We start from the raw sequence: 19,936 nt of genomic DNA, 5'->3' as shown, positions 1-19,936 counted from the left end.
TAATCAAGAGGTGATCGTGGGATACCATATCCAAGGCTTTTTTAAAGTTGAGGTATATGACATTGATCTCTTCCCGCTTGTCCAGGTGATAAGTCACCTGGTCATAAAAGGAAATGAGATTGGTCAAGCAAGACCTATCCACAACAAACCCATGCTGAGTATTCCTCAGGATATTGCCGTCAGCTAGTCTGTTCAGGATGGCCTCCTTGATAATCTTTTCCAAGACTTTTCCGAGGATAGAGGTCAGGCTGATGGGCCTGTAGTTTGCCAGATCTACTTTCCTCCCTTTCTTGAAGATAGGCATCACATTGGCCCTCTTCCAATCAAATTGGGCACTTCACCAGAGTGCCAAGAACTCTCAAATATTTGTGCCAGGGGCTGGGCTATGATGCTTGCCAGCTCCGTGAGTACCCTTGGGTATAACCCATCAGGGCCGGCTGACTTGAAGGTATCCAGCCTGTTGAGGTGTTCCTTCACAAGGTCAGCTTTGATGGAGGACAAGGAATCTCCCTCACCTGGGACTTTAGGGAAAAGGGCTTCTGCCTCATCGGTTCCTAGACTAGATCTGGAAAGAGAGCTTCACACACATAGGCAAGCTAAGGGAGCGGTGTTCCCTTTAGAGCAGGGGTTTTTCAAAGATCTGGCCCTCAGGCTGGATATAGCCTGTGGAGCCCTATCCTCCAGCCCACAGTGCCACTTGCAAATGGCATGACCCAAGCTGGTCTGCACACCACATGCAGTGGACTGGTCCTGGACCAGGTCAAGCGGTTGGGACATGTACTGCACATAGTATACAGGGCCAGTCCAGAGTGCCTGCTGCACAAGAAGCACGGGGTTGGTTTTTAGACCTGTCCAGGCCCTGGACTTGCTCCATACCACTCATCCAGCCAGTGGGCCTAATGAGTTTGAAACCCCCACTGTAGAGGTTTCTCTGGGTATTTAGGCTTGCTGGCATCTCCTGTCAATGCGTGTCCCTGTGGTATTCCTTCCTGGAGATGTACCTGCTGTTTGTGCTACTCTCCAGCTCTTTAGCATACAGTAATTCCAGCCCTCCCCTCCTCTCTCCGAGCTAAATTTGAGCCCACAGGGCATGACGAGCTACTGGGCTGACCTGCAGCTCACCCAAGAGCTCGAAGAGAAATAAACCTAGTGACACCAGCATATGGGTTAGTCCCCAGAGCACAGGCTGTGCTGGGCTGCCATTGCCATGGGCTCTGCCCCAAGAGTCATGCTGCCAGGTGGTATTCCAGGGTGCAGGTTCCTCTGTGGTCAGCTCTGGCCCATTGTGGTCTGGCCATTGTTGTGGAATTTCTCCTCGCCCCTACTGCATGAGTGAGCTTCCTCCATGGGGGTGCGATGCATGGAGAGAGTGTGTTTTTCAGGCTGCTATCTTGCTGCTTTGCAAGCAGCCACCAGCCAAGGAAGGGGTGAGTCACCAGGAACTGATGCCAATATTTAATTTCAAAAAGTAGTTTTTAAAGCTGTGCTAATGGGAGTAGCATGGCAGGGACCATCCATCAGCACAGCTCATCCAAGTTCATCAGTCACCCTGATGGAGCTCCTTATGCTGATTAGTGGGTCAGGCTGGGCTGCTGCTCAGATACCATGGTTTCCTTAATGCAAATCAGACAATAAACCTTCTAGGCTCTTCAGTCTATCAAGGCTTAAGCCTTCCTCTGCCTCTCTAGCCATGTGCGACCCTTAAGCTAAGTGACTCCTGGTCCTTCAGGGATGCTGGCACTCATTTTGGATTGCTGGTGGGAAGTAAGAAGATGGTTTGGCTTTGGATGGGGACTGGACATTAGCAAGAGGGTGTTCCACTGCTGGTCAAATGCCAGCTGGTCTGTAGCAGAAATGGAATAGAAGGGGTACTACATGGATAGACCTGAGGCAAACTTCCTGTCCCCTTCTTTCACCATAAGCAAGGCCCAGCAGCCCTTTTTTAATTTTTTTTTTTATATCATGCTTGCTGAATCCTCCTCTGTGTAGAATTTTACGTAGCAGAGAAGCTCAGTGATAAAAAACTTACAGAGGTACCATAGAGCAGTACTGACATCCCCACTCATCCAGAGATGAGATGTCTGTCTTATCATTTGCCTGCAGGAAGAACTGCCCTGGGGAGCCAGAGGCTCTTGCTGGCAGGAACAACTGCAAAAAAAAAGTCAAGTCTGGACCTTTGGCCACTAGAGAACTTCCTGCCATTAGTACCAAGTGTCCTTCACTGGGCGGCTGTCTGCTCCAACCCTTCTTTTGCTGTTGGTTCTTTCCACTCTTCTCCCTCATCACCCGCCCTTAGCCCCTCCTTTTAATGGTGTCTTCCCTCCCATTCATTACCTTTCCAGTGAGCTGGTGCCCTCTGAATTACCTAGTCCCCAACCTGATGACTTGAACATGCCGCTCTGCTATGATGTTCCCCTACTCCAGCCCTGCTGTCATCTCTGTTCAGGCTGTAAGCTCTTGGGATGGGGTCTGCCTACTACTCCGTGTTTGTGTAGTGACACCACAATGATGTCCCAGTCTTGGTTGGTCACAACAAGCCACACCCTTGCTTAAAACTGGCCAGAGAGAACCCCCCAGAACAGGGAGCTCTGGGCTTGCAAAAAGTCATGACACTGACTCCTGTGCCAGCTTCTATCTTGATACCTGTAACCTCAGGGCAAGGGGCAGGAGAAGGAAGATAGAATGCGTCTGCCCCACCAGCTGACATTTACACAGGGGTCACAAGGCAGAACAGCATAAAGCCCCATCCCTGTACCAAAATGCAGGAGTTACAGAGCAAAGGCTGCGCTCTGAAAGGCCCCTGGCCAGCCTTGGTAGAGGGAGCATGTTGCAGGGAGAATCAGAGAATCAGTGTAATGGAGATTCTGGAAGTGTCCCATCCCAGAAGGACAGTTGTGGGGAAGGTGTTGGGCATTCTTAGAGGCATGCCAAATGCCTCCCAAACCCGGAGAAAGCCCAGCTTTCAACTGCACAGAGGTGGATTGAAGTCGCTCAGGGGGTCCCACCAGAATCACCAGTGAAGAATCCTATCCACTTCCCCGGGAATATGCACCCCATGCTGACTTTGTGCCATTAGGAAGGAGAAGCTGTAGTGTTCTGGAGAGCTCAGAGCTACCACTGGGAAGGAACAAGACTACTTAATACTCAGGCAACAGACTCCCTTACACCTCAATTTCAGAGATCCAACTGCTAGGGAATCCCATTAAGGACCAGGTAAGCAGTCTCCATTCAGAAACCACAGAAATAAAGCGAGAGGATGGAAAGGGCTGGCTGCTCAGGGAGCAAGTAGAAGGATGACATGGTATGTGCTTACCTGTGTAATTAGTGGCAGGAGGGAAACTTTCACAGTATTGATCCTGGATGGAGGCTGAGGAGGGGCTAATCCAGAGGATAAATGCCTGTGTACAGAGGAGAAAGCAAACAGTTAGAACAACTGGTGGACTTGCCTGGTCCCTTACCAGTCACTAGCAATGGAGCTTGCAAACAGAACCCAGGTTTGCTTCGGCCACATCCTCCCCACTGCTGAGGGTGCCTCAGTGATATTTGTTCATGTCACCCCTTTCTGTTTAGCACATGCACCTGATCCCAGCCTGAGCAGCTGCTCAATGCTCCCAGCCCAGTACCATGTTTCCAGAGCCCAGAAGCTCCATTACATCTAATCTGGATTTGCTTTCCTGCTACAGCACACAGTTGTTCTCAAGTTCACAGCCACTGTGAGCCTTATGGAACAGGCACAAACTGTTTTCCATAGAAGCAGAATTTTCTGTGGCTTCTGTTAGTGCAGACCAGGGTTTTGGAAACTAGGGGCCTATGGTCTCTTAATATGGTCATGGAGTAATATAAAACAGACTCTAGCACTCTTGCAGAAGTAGGAGGCCACAAGAGAAAGCAATAATAAGGAGGGACTGCCAGACCAGAGTCCAAAATTCTATAAGTGTGAGTGCACCATAGGCTGTTGGAGAGGGAGGCAAGGGCGAGAGGAAGGTCTTTGTTTCTGCAAGGGCCTAATTTTTGTATATGTTACAAATAATTCACACCTCAAACTTTACTACTTTATCTGCATATCTCAAAACACCTCACAGAGGTAGTTAGTATTGTGGTTGCCTTAAGTGGCTTAAGTGGCAGAGAGGATAAGGAGTCTTGCTATGGCTCCAGGGGAATGGCAAGTCCACTTGGGACTTATGACAAAGCCCCCCACACCATCTGCAAATGGTACACAATCATTTCAATTTGGCAATCCAAGATAGCACATGTGATACTTGTCATGCCACACTGTTGTGTGCCACTGGCTACAGACTCTTGGGTAGCTTAATCTTACTACCCTGGTAGGCTGCTCTGGACCTTTGGCCTTGGCCTCTGACTATCCCTAGTGACCATATCAGAGTCCTGACAAATCACTCAGCCCCTACACAATCCAAACTGTGCCCGGCCAAGGCATGTGATTGAGGGACTGAATAATCATTCCAATCCCCAGTTTCTGCCCTAGTACCTCAACATCATGTAGAGCAGGTAGAGTAAACATGATGTCTGATTTCATCCCCAATCCCATTACCTGACCCAAATTACAGGATTCTATGGGAGGTGTTGTTATGTTGGAAGGAATTAATGACTGACTATCAGGGCTGTGCAAAATTTCACCGGCTGTTTCGATTCAACACTGTTTTGACTCATTTTGAACTTGAAACAGCGAAATCGAATCAACACAAAGGGCTTTGAAACAGTCTTGAAAAAAGAGGCTAGTCAAAACATTTCAAAACGTTTTGAGTTTCAAAGCAGCCAGCAGTGAGGTGGTAGGAGACAAGGGAGAACCAGGGCTGTGCTCCCATCAGCCCAGGAAGGTTCAGTTCCCCTCCCAGGCGCTGCTATCAGGCTGGGGAAAGGAACTGGGCCCAATGACTCAGTTCCGCTCCCCAGCCCTAAAAATTGGGCTGGGGATAGGAAGTCAGTCCAGCTGGGCTGAGTTCCCATCCCCTGCACTAGATCAGGCTGGGGATGGGGAGTCAGCCCAGCCCCAGCCTGATTTAGCACATGGGATGTGACTATCATGCTGGGGCTGAGTTCATTTCCCCAGCCTGATCGTGGGGCTGGGGTTGGGAACTCAGCCCAGCTAAGCCGACTTCCTTTCCCCAGCACGATGGTTGGGTAAAATGTCGAAACAGCCTCACCATTTCAACAAAGCGAAACAGTGAGACTGTTTTGACTTGAAATGAAATTTGAAACAAAACGCTGTTCTGTCCAAACCTCAAAACTGAAGTCAAAATGGAACAGTGCTGTTTCACACAGCCCTAATGGCTAGTAGTGTGAGAGTCCTGGATCTTTACTCAGACTAGTTAAGGCTGAAGAATGTGGTAAACATTGTTTCAGGCTAAGGGCTTTTCTATACAAGGGAAATGAACCAGAATACAATAGCTCCTCCAGAATAGCTCCCCACATGGTTACTGTATTCTGGAATAAACACGATAACTACTCTGGAATAATTACTGTGTCCAGAGCAGAGCAATTATTCCAGAATAAAAATCACTTATTTTAGAACAGAAAGTCCCCATGGAGAGTAATCCTGGAATAGCTACTATGGAATAGCTCATTTTGCAGTATAAGCTCATTTTTTCTGAATGGAAAGGAACAATTAAAATGTCCCTTTAGGTAATGATAGTTAGCTAAGGCACTATAGTACCCAAGGCACCACGTTGAAACCTGAGCAAATTTAAGCTATATGGTCTGAGGGGTCGGAAGACTTTCTAGTGAGCTTTGTGCAAAAGCAAAGAAAACGAACAGCCACCTATGAACATTCCCCCAGGAAGGAGCAGAAGAGCACAGTGTGTTTGTCCTAGCACTTGCTGGAGAGGCAGGGTTGGGGACTTCCAAGTAATAAAGCTGCCCAATGTTTTTGTTCCTGCTGTGTTAAGGGAAATAGCACTGTGGGTCCATTCATCATAAAGAAACAGGATTCTACCCAAGAACATTTCAGACTCATATAACCACATTTTCATCCTCATGAAAACAATCGTGAAAAAGCCCCTGTTGGCTAACTTCCCAGGCCAATGGGGCAATGTGAATAACAGGAAAAAGTCAAACAGCTCTACAGAACATCCAAGTATACCAAGCTTTAGGTCCAGTCAGGTTGTTATACAGGAGAAGATGCAGTGAGAACAAAGGAGTTGTAGCATGACTGTGCGTTCTCAGAGATGTGCATGGACAAGGATCATACTGATGAACTGGAAGCACTGGTCATAGAGAGGGGCAGTGTGGGCTGGCTGGACTGAAGTTCAAGAGGGGACTCTGTATTTGCAGTCCAGCTTCCTGAGAGAAGGTCAGGGAGACCCTGCAATAGGATGGGGCCTGAAATGAGATAACCCATTTATTTTAATGGGCATAAATTTTCCTCTTGCAAGAAGTGCACAGGGATTGACCTCCCCGCTCCGATTAACAATGGGGAGGGCCATAGCCACTAAGTTCATCAAGCCCTAATGGCTCTTCTACTTATCAAGGCAGGTTTGAATTCTGAAAACATAGTATGCTGGGTGCCAGAGACCTGCCTGGCTCACAAAATGCCCTGGAGTGATGCATGATAGTTAACCTAAATGACCCAATGACTGTCAGTGGAGAGAGATTGGTCTTATGATGGTAAACAGTCTTGGCCCAGACTGATCTCATTGGAGCAGCCAGAGAGCCTCCAATAATGGCCAAACATTAAACACACATTACAGACACTGGACTTGCAAACAGCCATTTGCTGCTGTTGGGAGCCGTCTCTGATAGCAAGAGCCGTGCCAGACAGAGGTATAAATGGGCTGAGGATAGCTTCCTTGTAAGAGACTCTTCAGACTATACACAGAAAAATTCAAAGGAGCCCACACACCATACACACTTTCTCTCTGTGTGGAGAGGCAATGTTCTTGGCAGTTCCCTGACCTGTTTGCTGTTACACTGATAAGAGGCAAGGTGGGTGGGATATATCTCAGGGGCAGCTGGGAGTGGGAAAGGAGGGAGAGTGGTTTAAGCAGCCAGCTTTGTATTCCATACCTGTATCACTCTGGCGGCATCAGACACCCGCATATGAGAGAGAGAGATGGATGCATGTGTGAGTTTGCAGAGGTCCTGGGCAGGGCACAGGGGCCACTAGATATTGGGAATTGATTTTAGAAATGTGATGTAGCTCCAATTTCAAGCTGGAGGCCCCCAAATTAAGGCTCCTCCCAGTTACATATAACAGCTTGGGGGAGCACCACTACCTTTTAGAAGCCCCAACTGGGTCCAGTTCAGCTTTGCTCCCAACTTACCTGTGGCTTGGACTCAGGCAGAACTGGTTGGCCATGACTTAATTCCTAGCCCAGGCATGTGCCTTTGAGACTCCAAACTGGCTAACAGGTGCTGCCCCTTGCAGTGTCAACTGGATCATTTCCCAAGTCTGCTCAGCCTGCTTTTCCCACCCCAATCTGTGCCCAACTGTTTTTACTCATGTTTGTCAATCTGCAGCTCAACTCTGTTCTAGGGCTGTGCCAAGCAGGCAGTATTTGATTCAGATTCGAGCTGAATCAGGGACAGTGATTTGGATCACTGTCCCCAGTGTGATTCGGCCGAATCCAAATCTCACGATTTGAAGCCAATTTGGTAAATCAGCAATTCGGACACAGGCACAGCTTTAAAATTTTTTTCTACATACCTTGAGGTAGCAGGTGCAGTTTGTGATTGCTGTGGTGCTGGGGCAGATACAGAGTCCCACAGCAGTGTGGGGGGCTCTCCAGCATGTTTGGCAATGAACCCAGAATTGGATTGGAAGTACTCCTGGTCCACTTTTGGGACTGCTGGGGAGAGTGCAGGGGTCTGGGTGTCATAGGGGGGCTCCCAGGAGGCACCAGTTGCTGAGCTGGGGGGGTGTGCAGGGGGATCCCTTAGCACACTCCCCAGTGGACCAGGAACTGGACCCAAAGTGCTTCTGGTTCACTTCTGAGCATGCTGGGGAGCCCCCCAACCTGTGGTTCTGTGGGACACTGCATCTGCTCCAGCACCATAGGGATCACAAGCCCCTGCTACCTAGAGGTATGTAGAAAAAATATTTAAAGCTGTCTCTGTCCACAGCGGCAGTCGGCCTGCATCTCTTTCCAATACAGGTATCCCTCACTTGATACTGTACATGCATTCCTGGAAAACAGAGAATAACCTGAATTTGTGTAAAGGGAACCCACTTTATAATGTAACAAATAGGGATATGGTCCAAGACCTCAACTGCACTAACCCCCAGACCCATTTCAACCACTTTTACAAGACAATTTTGGTACTCACCAACAGCAGACAATACACACAAGCACAGGGCACTATTACAGGGGTGGCAACTACAGAAACACGTCACAAACGAGTGAGGAGTAGGACTGTGCCTTAGCTTCGATCGCTGAATCTCCCAATCCGAATCAAATTGGGAGACCCATTAAAAAGGTCCAAATTGAAATCGGAAGCCTCCAAATCTATTTGGAGAAATTCTGAGATTTGGATCGGCCAGGGAGATGCAGGCACAGCCAAGCAGCTGCAGGTTCTCCCACAGTTCCTACAGCTGTGCCCGTCTTTCCCCAGGCCACAGAAGGAACTCCCATGGCTCCCTGCCCAGCCCCATCCGCTGCCTGGCACTTAAAAAAAAAGCCCTGCACACCCCAGCTCCGGCACCAGCGATCAGGGCTCATGGCAAAGTGCCCCCCCTGCAGTGAGGGGCAGCAGGGAGCAGCAGGGATCGTCCTCCTCTGCCTGGCACCCACGTGGCAGCTGTCCCATGGAGCAGGTGTAGCGTAACTCAGCAGTGCACTGCGCACTGGAGCTGGGGCTGCTGGGGCCAAGTACTGCCAGGCTGGTCTGGCTGACACGTGGAACCTAAACTCCCAGACAGTGCTTGGCGCCCTGCTGAGCCGCACTGCACCCATGCCATGAGGCAGCTGCCGCATGGGTGCCAGGCAGGGTGGGGGGAAGATCCTCACTGCCCCCCACTGCATGGGGGGGGGGGTTCTGCCATGAGCCCTGATCACTGCTGCCAGAGCTGGTGTGTGCAAGGCTTTAAGTACCAGGCTGGGCAGCCATGGGAGCTTCTTCCATGGCTCTCCCCACCTGGGGAGAAGCAGGCACAGGCAGAGAAGCAGTGGGAGATCCTGCAGCCACCCAGATGTTCCTGCCTCTCCCTTGTGGATCCAAATCTGCGCCAAATCTCCAATTCTGATTTGGCTGAATCAAGTGGGGACAGCGAATCACCAGAGTGAATCATTGTCCTGAGAATTAGCCGAATCCAAATCAAATACTTCCCTATTCACACAGGCCTAGTGAGGAGCACAGATCCACACAAGAGACTATATTTTGGAGTGCGTCACTCCCACAATGCAATGCACAAAGCAGCCTGCGGGCTTCCACCACACTGATCGCATAAGATTGGATTTACCTCACATATAACAAATTTTTGGTATACAAAAGGATCATCACATAAGAGCGAATTTGCACATACAGAACCTGCATAGAGTGAGGGAAACCTGTAGCATGAGAGGGTCCACAATGAACACCAACATCACAGACCTAGCTGTTACCTGGGAACTGCATGCAGCTGTAGCAGTTCTGGCTGTCGCACAGTAGTGTAGTCAAGGTGGGGTGAGAGAGGCACCCGCCTCTGGCTTCAACTTTGAAGGGGTGCCAGAATCTCCTTGTTGGGAGCTGGTGCTGCTGCAAGGGAAGCCCCGCCACACAAGCCAGACAGCACAGTGGTGTGCAGCATGGTACTGGGTACAACAATCTATCATGGTTAACACCATCCTCTTCCCCTACACTCCAGCATATGCTCAGTGAGCTCATTGCACCCCTGCTGTGACAACATGCAGCCAGCAGCTGAGGATATAGGGTTGCAGTGGTGGCAACAGACAAGTGGCTGGAGGGCTACCAGAGCTGTATCAGCCCTCATTCACTTTCCTGTTGCCGGCTGCCATGTTCAGTGGGCCCAAAGGCCCCAGATTCTGTGGCAAGCCACTCCACCAGCCATGTCCCACAACTTCTGGTTGCCCACTTGTGGCGGGTTGTATGTTTGACACCTCCGATTTAAAAAAGGGACACTCCCCAGTTCCTTTCCCCTATGCCAAGTCATTTAATTTCACCTTTACCTGGATATGATTGCTTTTTCAAATTGTGAAACCAGGCACCAGGACTCAGCAGAACAAGAGGAGGTGCTGCAGGATTTCAAATTTGCCTCGTTTTCCTTATAGGCATGTCTAAGGAGGGGGGTTCCAGTGTGCAGCCCCCAGAGTGGGCAACAGCAAGACCCACAGGCCTTGGTAGAGCAGGGTCACAGCTGGGACCCCTGCAAGAAGCTGGAAACAGCCACATGGAGCCTGGACTGTTGGATTCCTGACAGAGCCAGTGGGAGAACAAAGTGTCCTAGAAGGTCAGATGTACCATAACATACAGTGGCATGCTGTGGGAACTGTAACGGGTGCTCACCAACCACCTCTCCAGTATGATTTTCAGAAGCCTGCAGGGGGGCCTCTGTGGTCCAAGGAATAGAACTGGGCATATTCTTCCTTAAACCCTTTGCAGGATGGGAAAAACAAAAACAAAACAAAAAACACTTGACATTTGAGATTACATCAGATTTCATGGAAATGTCACTGTCTGCTCTTTCATCAAGTGCGGTTTCTTTGTTTCCCCTCGCTTCCCTCCTCTTTCCTTGTAGGAGGAATAAAGGGCAGGAAAAGCCAAGCATCTTCCTGGATTATTGAATTCTAGCATAATTGAGTTTCTCCAATGGACAATTCACCCCTGTCCTGTCCATGGTCACAGCCATGTTACCAATGGAGCTGAGCTCAGTGAAGAGACTGAGGAGTCCATCGCGAATGAGGTAGTGGGGGTCTATGAAGAAGGGACATATAGGACAGTGGCAAAAGAGCAGGATGGGTTTCTGATCTAGGGTAAAGTGGGGCCTCATTAAGCTTTATGTATAGGAGTCAAGTCTCCAGTGTCTGGGATGGAGGGCTAGGTAGAGCCCTGGTGGGGCTACATGCTTGTGTATGGATGCACTGTTCTGCCTGCTCATTTCAAACTTCATACTGGGGGCTGAATCATGATGGCAGGTTAGAAGGAAAAAGGTGGGATAAGGCACAAGTGACTTGGCTCTTCAGGTGCTAGTGGGATGCTGAGTTCCCTGACACAAGGAGCATCCAGATTCCAGTATAGACTCACCACACAGCCTAACTGGCCTCCGGTGGGAGCAAGGAGGAGGTATAAAGAGGGCAGTAGACTGTGGCTGCCCTGAACTGCCATTTACTCTAGGCTGCTGAACAGCTGAGGCCTCATCCAACAGAACACACCCCACCTCCCAAAGCAGACTGGCCCCCCAGCAGGCACACCATGTGGCAGAGCACCCCCTGCAGGCTAGCACCTTCTTAAGGCTGTGCTGCAAATGGGAACAGCTGCCTCAAGGCCTTGTCCACCTTTACAAGAAGTTATCTGTGCTGCTGAGGGCCATGATGTCAAAGCAGATGGAGCCTGTGTGGAGAGAGGGGGAGTCCACAGATGAGCGCCCTCAGCAGAGTGGGGCATGAATGGAAGGTGGCTTCACTCAAAGAAGGCTAAGCAGATTGGACACCTATGCTTGGGTTGTGGCAAGGTGATGGAAAACTACTTTCTTACAGCATGACCAGGATTAATGCATGTATGCCTCCTCCCCCAGGGAGATGAGAGTCAGAAACATCCTGGGGAATGAATCATGATGCCCTCATTGCTGCAGTGAATGCAAGAAACACCCGAATCATTGGGACTTCATCATGTGGTGTGGCCAGGGTGTGGTGAGACAGCTGGGTACCAACACCTTATCAAGCCCTGTGGAAGCCTCTTACTGGCACTCTGTTTGGCATTGTAGCAATTAAACAAAGCGCCAAAGTGCCCTGGCCATTGCCACCTTTCCCCTTCCCATGCCATGGGCATTTCCATCTGGGAAAGGCATAAGTGGCTTCCTATCATAACAATAGTAGCCATCAAGGACCAGCCTGCTGCTGGATGGCAAGCACCAGGGGATTTCATAGGCCCTCCTACCTTCACAGGAAATAAGATGTCCATTGGCAGCAAAGTAATTGCCAGCCCCTCAGTAGAGTGAACTCAGGAGAAAGTGAGGAATATCTAGGCAACTTCCTGCCTGATGCCCCATTTCAAGGGTTTGACTCCTGGAGCTCACCAGTCATCCAACCCTCCAGTCCTCAAGCTTCAACTTCCAGCCTCATGTTACCTCCTCCTGCCTTACTGTTTACCATCCTCTCTCCCCGTGACCTTCTCAGCCCCTCTTACTCCAGCCCTTTACACCCCTCCACTTTTATTTCCTAACCAGGACCATGGATCCAATATCCCACATGGGGCCCATGGCTGGGGCTGGGCAGCAGGAGCTCAGAGGCATCCCTATGGTCTGTGATCTTGGGCAAGGTCTTTCCCTCTGGGCTGTGTGCATTTCAGGTTTGGTGCGTTAAATTTTTGTTTTGCTGAAAGATATCTTGACCACATGCTTTGTTAAGAGAGAAGGGAGGATAGTTTTGTCCCCTGAAGGGGGCAGGGAGACAGCGTCAGCACTTGTTAGCATGAAGGGGCTTGTACATTTCCCAAAAGCCCCAGTATTGTTATTAATATGCAAGGGAGGAGTGCACCCTTGAATACATCTGGTGTCAGGCTACAGCTGACCTGGCAGTGACCTAGCAGTGAAATCCTAATGAACAACAATTAACATTTAAAGTATCTCCAGCACTTCCCATATCCATGCTCTGTGGACATGAACTAATTAACATACAAATCAAACACCAACCACAACACTGCCTGAAGACAGGCCAGCCTCACTACTGTGACATTTCACTGCCCAGGACAAGATCTGATCCATATGGGAGGAAGGGGGGGAAGATGCAACAGCTTAAGAGCACAAAGATAAAAGGGTGAAGCCCCATTAGCTATAAACAGCTGCGGCTTGGGTTTTCTAGGCTCAACAGGGCTGAAACCAGAAAGCAAACCACTAAGCTGTATTAAGCCAAGTATTCACTGAATTTCAGAGCAAAAAAGACACCCAGGACAGCTGTGCTGTTGTCAGTTTTCTCAGAAGCCCTTTTGTGGCAGGTGGTTTTAGAGAGTGGCATGAGGAAGGGGACAGGCACAGCTGTTCTGCTGCTGGGCCAGAATCATGTTCATAACTCTTGCAGTTCACAGATCCATGTGCATGCTCACAGGCACTGACAGCAGAGACTGCAGCAGAGGAGTATTGCTTGGCACTTCTGTGCACTAGTTAGAAGTGGCACATACGGCAGCTTCAGTGGCTGTGCTGCTAGTGGCAGTGGCAGTTCTCAGGCTGTCATTGCAGTAGATACCATTTTTATGCCCTCCTCCCAAGTAACAGAGCACTCGGGCCTCATGCTGCTGTAGCCTCCCACCCCTCCCTTCTCACTGTGGTACTGAGCTCAGATAATTGGAATGACCCTTTTGGGATTAAGTTGTGCTTATTTTCAGGCTGAGCAGAAAGCAGGTGTTTCTTCCTCTAACCAGGGAAAAGAAATGATGCCTGCAATTTGGGAGGAGCAGGTGGGCCTTAATGACTGCACCGGGACCAGGGTGGCAAGGGTTCTGTTCCCAACACTGTCAAGTGTTTTTTTCGTGTCCTTGGGCAGGTAAAATTACCCCTTGTGCCTCAGTTTCCCCTACTTAAACACTGTTCTAGCTGAGAAGTGTTTCAGCTAGCAACTGGGTACTACTAATTATGGATCTAGTTACACTACCCAGTTTAAAAGGAGCCCTGTATGGGTTCAACCTGACATATAGAAAGGGCAGGTATACGCTACAGTGACCCAGAGGGGGACTCCGCCTCCAGCTGGGCACAGATCTTGAGATTCGGTCTTTCTCTCACAGCTTGTCTAGTGCTGCCTGTGGCAGGGATTCCACCCATGGTAGGGAATGCAGAGAAGAAACAACCCAGAGAGTGAACCAAGCAAGACCCAGGCTGATCCACCTACCCGAACATATGACAGCATGCTAAACTTGTTCCCTGGCCTCTCCGTTTCCTGCTGGCGCCCTCACCTTTTACTACACCTCCTGGTTCCATGCTTCTGCGATTGCCGACTGCAGGGCAGAACCAGACAAAGCAGCAGCTAGAGAGCTTGGCAGCCTTCCGTGCAGTTAAACCCTTGCTACATCTCTCATGCCTTACTCTTGTACCCCTGGTATGGGCAGAATTTGCCACCACCTTGTGCCAACCTTTCATATTACTGCAAAGTCAGCGTGAGAAATCCACCAAGTCAGAGAGGTTGCAGACAGCCTGAGTGTGGCTGGGGAAGCATGAAAGTCCATCTGCTCCTGCCACTTCTTCACCTGGAGCAGGCTCCCCTGCAGGCAAGATGCTGCAACTCTGTCTGCAGCATTTTTCAGCGATGCTGCAGGGGGGACTCGGGCTTAAGCTATCAAGTATAATGGGCTTGAAGAAGCCCATTTCAGGTGTCCGAAAACAGAACAACATGAGAGAGCAGAATAAAGCCAGATCTAACATGCCCACCATGCTGCCAGGTATCAGAGCTGTCTTTACATGGAGCAACTCTCTGAACCCTGAAAAAGGCACCAGCCTCTCCAGTGTGCATAGCCTCAGACTCTGCATTTCAGAGCAATTCTGTTGTGCCTGGGGCAGGGGCTGCAGAGCCCAGGGCCAGACAACTTTATTTAACTGCCAACAGACGCCTGACAATTGCTCCATGATTCACAAGACAGCAGGTGTCGTTGCTGACAAAGCCCCTGGGAGCGAGCAATGCAGCACTCTGCCAAGCATATCCCCTATTCCATCTCAGTCATTCCTTCCTTGATTTCAAGGGAGGAAAGGAATGCATGTAAATGATATAGTATTGGAGGGATGCAGTAACTGTTATGGTCCAGGAATTATGTGAAAGGCAAGGATTTTTGTGAGTATTATCTTTTACTGGACTAACTGCATGGTTGGGATAAAGTTAGACATGCTTTCAAATGCAAGGCATTCTTCTTTAAGTCTGAGTAAAGAAACAGGCACAGCAATAATTAAAAGCAGTGGGTAGGACTGTGAAATTGCATAGGGGATAAATGATATATGGGTTTACATGATTTCACTGCCATGGGAGCTCTGCTGTGAAGATAGACAAGCTTACTGCTTAACAGTTGACATTTCATTAGTGCTCCACAATCCATATGCAGGCTCAGATAGTCTAGAGAGTTTTTGTGCCTCAGAGGTGTCTGGGGTGGCATTAGTGGCATGTTCAGTGCCATTTGAGGAAGACAGTACTTCTAAACAAACCAAGGGGATACATCTGCGCAGCACAATGCAGAGCCATGTAGAGACCAGCACTAGTGGTAGAGGGAGGAGCTTTGTGCTAATATGGCTATACTACTAATACCCAAACCAGCCTTACACAGGAAAGCACTATGCAGTGCATACATGCCACAAAAAAGAAGTCAAACTCTGGTCAGGTTTTAGGTTCTACCACAGGCTCAAGCTAATGGGTAGATACATCCCAAACTGACCTCACTATAACAGGAATTCCATTGGCTTGTGTTCAGTACTCAGTGGTACTCCAGGAAGGTGGCTCGATCCAATGTGGTCCCCCAAACTGCAATGCTTGAATTGATAATACAGTGTGGGAAAAGTCGCAGGTGGCCAGCTGTCTTCACTATGCCGATTCATACCCAGACACAAAGGTTTAATGAAGATGAAGGAGCATTAGGATGCTCTAGACTGTAACACAACACAGAGAATCCTGATTTTCCCAGTCCTGTGTTTATGGTAAAACACATAGATTAAGACATGGGTCTAGAGTTTTGCAAGCTATGGGCTAAACTACCAGGGAGAGTCGCACAGGGCTATAGCCTTCAGAGTCTGTGAGGAGAGACCTGACCTCTGGAAAGCTCTGTGCATTAGCTGGAAGGAAAGGCAAACATTTCATTCACATGCTCAACTTTATTCTCTATTTCCTGATCTCAGCTTAAAGACACTGTAGCCTGATGTTCAGTAAATTTAAGTGGTCAAAGCATCACTGGCTTCAAATGCATGGATTTTCACTTGCTGAGGACCTCGTTTGGCATTGCTAACTCAGTGGGGACATACCATAGATCTTGCTCATGCTCCCACCAGAACTCATAGCAAATGTCCTAGTGACTTAATTGTTGTACAATCAGAACAGTGGTGAGAGGGTCCTACAGTGGAGAGGATGAAATTATATAGAAAGGTAGGTCTGAATAGGACCTTGAGAAGTCAAATAGGACTGCCTGCACTGGGACAGATGAAGTATACCCAGTCTAGGTGCTGGTAGCTTTTGGGCCAGAACTAGCAGTCGCTACAGGCTAGAATTCTCAGCCCCTGCGGCGGCCAGCTGCCTTGCACTCACTGTCCCGGAAGATTTCTAACCCCCCTGTAGCAAGGAAAGTTCAGATGCAGCAGATTCTGCAGCAGAGGGGAGCACTGCAAAAAGGATGGGTGGCATCAGTCCCCTAGGCCAGATCAGACTTTTGAGGGCTGGATTAGACCTCTTTTCAGGCCAGATTTTGCCCTGACCTAATCCATCTTGACAAGTATCTGTCCGACCTGCTTTTATGAGCCTCCATATTCCTTGACAGGCTGTTCTGCTGTATTCCCACCCTCAGAGCTAGACAGGTTCTCTTAATATCCAACCTAAACTTTCTTTTTTTGCAAATTAAACTGAATTCATGTCCTTCCTTTAGTCACTGCAGAAGATAACTAGCCACTAATCACTTTATAAGAATCTTTCAGGTATCATTACTCTGTCATCATGCTTCCCCATTAGCCTTCTCTTGTCTAGGCTAAATAAAATCAGCTCCTTCAACCCTTCCTCAGAAGTCATATTTTATTACTCTTCTTTGAATCTCTCCAGTTGGTCTGTATCAGGGGGTCGGCAAAGTTTCTGGGCCAAGTGCCAGAGGCGGATGGCAGGGCAGCCATGAGGGGCCTGATCCTTGTTGTGGCAACCTTGGTTACTTCCCCACCATGCTCCCCAAGGCACGTGTGCAGCCACTGCCAGCAATGAGCCAGGCCAGAGCTTCAGACCCCATGCAACTGCTTGCAGGCTCACAGCTGCCTGCTGCGAGCAGCCCAGGCTATATGCAAGCCCTGCCACCCACCACGGAGCCTGGGCTGGGCTGCTTACAGCAGGACTTGTTGCCTCTTTGCTCTGAGCAGCTCAGGCTCCATGGCCAGTGACAGCTGCAAGTGTGCCTCAGGGCACACAGCAAGGGAAGGACTGGGGTGTGCTGCCCTGGCCCCTTCTCTGCTGTGTGTCCCACCAGGGCCAGGGCTTTGGACCCCAGTGCAACTGCTTCCATGCTTGTGGCTACCTGGCGTGAGCACCCTGCCATAGAGCCCAGCTGCTTACAGTTTTCCCCGCTGCGTGCTGCGAGCAGCCCAAGGCTCCATGGCTGGTCCCAGCAGGCCAGAGCTCAGGCCAACTGTGGCATGCTGAGCAAAATGGCCTCACTTGCCATGCTCTGGCATGTATGTTGGGGGTTGTCGACCCCTGGTCTATAGCCTAAATTTGCTACCCAGAAGTAGACATTGCCCTCTAGCTGAAGCCTCGTCAGTACCTAGCACACTGGACCACTTGTCTCTGTTATACCAAACTCCAGTTAACACGTCCCAGAATAGGACTTGTTCTTGCAATTGCATCTCTTTGCTGATTCACATTTAGTGATCCACCCTAACCCTTGAATCTTTTTTTTTCCCCAGCCCCACTGCCACCCCATTTTGCGTTTCTGCATTTCAGTTTTTCCCCTCCTCATTTTTAGCACTTTGCACTTGTTTTCACTGAATTATACCCCATTAATTTCATATCTTCAGTCTGGCAAGATTATTATGAATTCTGATCCTGTGCTCCAAAGTGTTTGCAGCCCCTCCCAGCTTGGTCTCATCTGCAGATTTTACAAGCGTAATCTCTATTCCATCTTCCAAGGTGCTAATGAAAATCCTGAATAGAACTCAGTCCATGACAGAACCCGTGGGACTCCACTTGATATGCCCACCCCACTTGACAGAGAAGCATTGATAACTACTTTGAAAGTGATTTTTCAAATCAGCTGTGTACCCACCTGATGGCGATTACATCTAGGCCATATTTCCTTAGCTTGCTTACAAGAATGTCATACAGGACTTTATCAAAAGGTTCACTAAAAATCAAGATTATGCACAGACAGAAATAATGGGCTTAATGCAAAAACAGCACTGGCTGAAATTTCTCCAACCCTGTGCAGAAGGGTCAGACTGAATGATGACAATGGTCCCATCTGGCCCTAAAATCTATGAATTTATGACTTTATACTTCTGCTGGGGTCAGCCTCAGTCATTTTGCAGTAAGCCCATTAGCTCTGAGCATTTATCCTATTTGGAGTGTCTCTGTGTTAAATTATGAACAAGATGGGAGCAAAACCTAGAAGGAATATCAATAAATCCTTAACAAATGCCTCATGAAAGCTGATTTATGTGCAATTAAGCATCTACCTGGATTCATATCTAGGTTCTCTCTCTTAGAAAAAGAAATCCTGACTTCACTTATTTGTTAAGGGTTCCTTGTGCTCTTGGGGAAGAGAGAAAAATGCAACAGCAACTATGAGAATGTCAGCAACTACTGCTGCAGTTAAGCTGGGAGGATAGATCCTGGCAGAATCAGAACCACTTTCAGGGAAGCTACAGATTCAGTGCAGTGAAGGCTTTTGAAGCCAAGACTAAGAGCCAAAGAGATTTATTTTGAAGGGCCATTTTTTAGCATGTAATATTAGGCTCCTCTGACGACAGTCCTGATCCATAAAAAGCAAGAGACCCACACAGAATTGAAGATCCATTCCTTCTTCTCAGCGACTCCCTCATTCTCATCTCTAAGTGCATCCCTCCGTTTTCTTTTCACAAGCACACAGACATCTATCTCCCCTTATGCTGTATATACTCCTGGAAGCAGATCTCTCTATTTTTATTTCAAAACAAAAACAAACCCTCCAATGTCTGCCCAGGCCCTCCAGACTCAAAGTTAATGCTTTATGTGAAATTTTGGCTGCAATCAATTCAAGGGCAAAACTGAATGGGACCAGGGTTCACACATTTTAAAGCCAGAAGGAATCATTATGATTCTCTCATCTGGCCTCTGGCAAAGCATGGGCTGCTGAACTTTACCCTGTCCACTCCATCAACCATAACTTCTTGCTGAATTGGAGCTCTTCTTTTAGAAAGACACCCAACCATGGTGTAAAGCCTGAAAATGGTGGAAAATTGACTTTGACCATTAGCAAGCTTTTTCAATAACTAATTGCCCTCCTGGCAGCTAAACATTTGCACCTGGTTTCCAGTCTGAATTGATCTAAATCTGTGTCCCCTCTCTGCCCTGTCCCACCCCAGCTCAATCTTATTATGCTGTTGGTCTTTAAGGCTATGTCTGTCCCTGAACTCTACCAAACAGTGTTGGTGATGTATTCAAAACTGACTATCTATTCACTTAAGAGTACCTGCTTCAGGTAAGTTTCTAGGATCCAAAATGAAAAAGTGAACCTGTATGGACATATACAGGAACTCTATGCAGATTTTCTGAGATGTAGGGCTCTAAATCAGAACAGTTCATGGGCTACCCTGACTGTTCCTATAACATTCTTTCCAAAGAAATAGAGCAATTGGTACCAGGATAGATTGTGCCATTAGTTACCTTTTCCACTGGAAAAAAAAAAAATCATATGAATGTGGGTGTACTTGCATATGCTTTAAAGCAAGCTAAGCAAATGGTTTGACAGGCATGGAACTGAGGTCTGTATTTCAGATTATCATCAAACTTATTATTAGAGCTGGACAGCAAAAAGTGCAAAGTTTTTTTTGTTTTGTTCTGTTTTTTTTACCTTTCCCTCCCCATCAAAAGCTTGCCTATTGGGCCTGACAAAACAAACAAGCAAACAAATGCCC

The 19,936-nt window shown here is 48.5% G+C and overlaps 1 protein-coding gene across 1 annotated transcript in view; it reads right to left on the bottom strand.

Moving 5' to 3' along the window:
• CRHR1 (corticotropin releasing hormone receptor 1) overlaps positions 1-19,936 on the bottom strand; it is a 133,934-nt gene that overhangs the window by 110,667 nt on the left and 3,331 nt on the right. Inside the window, exon 2 of the mRNA XM_090044137.1 lies at positions 3,314-3,398. Coding sequence (XP_089900263.1) covers positions 3,314-3,398 — 85 coding nt within the window. The remainder of the gene's footprint in view (positions 1-3,313; positions 3,399-19,936) is intronic.

Source organism: Crocodylus siamensis, chromosome 4 (genome assembly GCF_052110815.1).
Source record: "Crocodylus siamensis isolate JL-2025a chromosome 4, ASM5211081v1, whole genome shotgun sequence".
NCBI lineage: Eukaryota > Metazoa > Chordata > Crocodylia > Crocodylidae > Crocodylus > Crocodylus siamensis.
The sequence above is the reverse complement of the archived record's forward strand: the minus strand, read 5'-3'. Positions and strand labels throughout refer to the sequence as shown.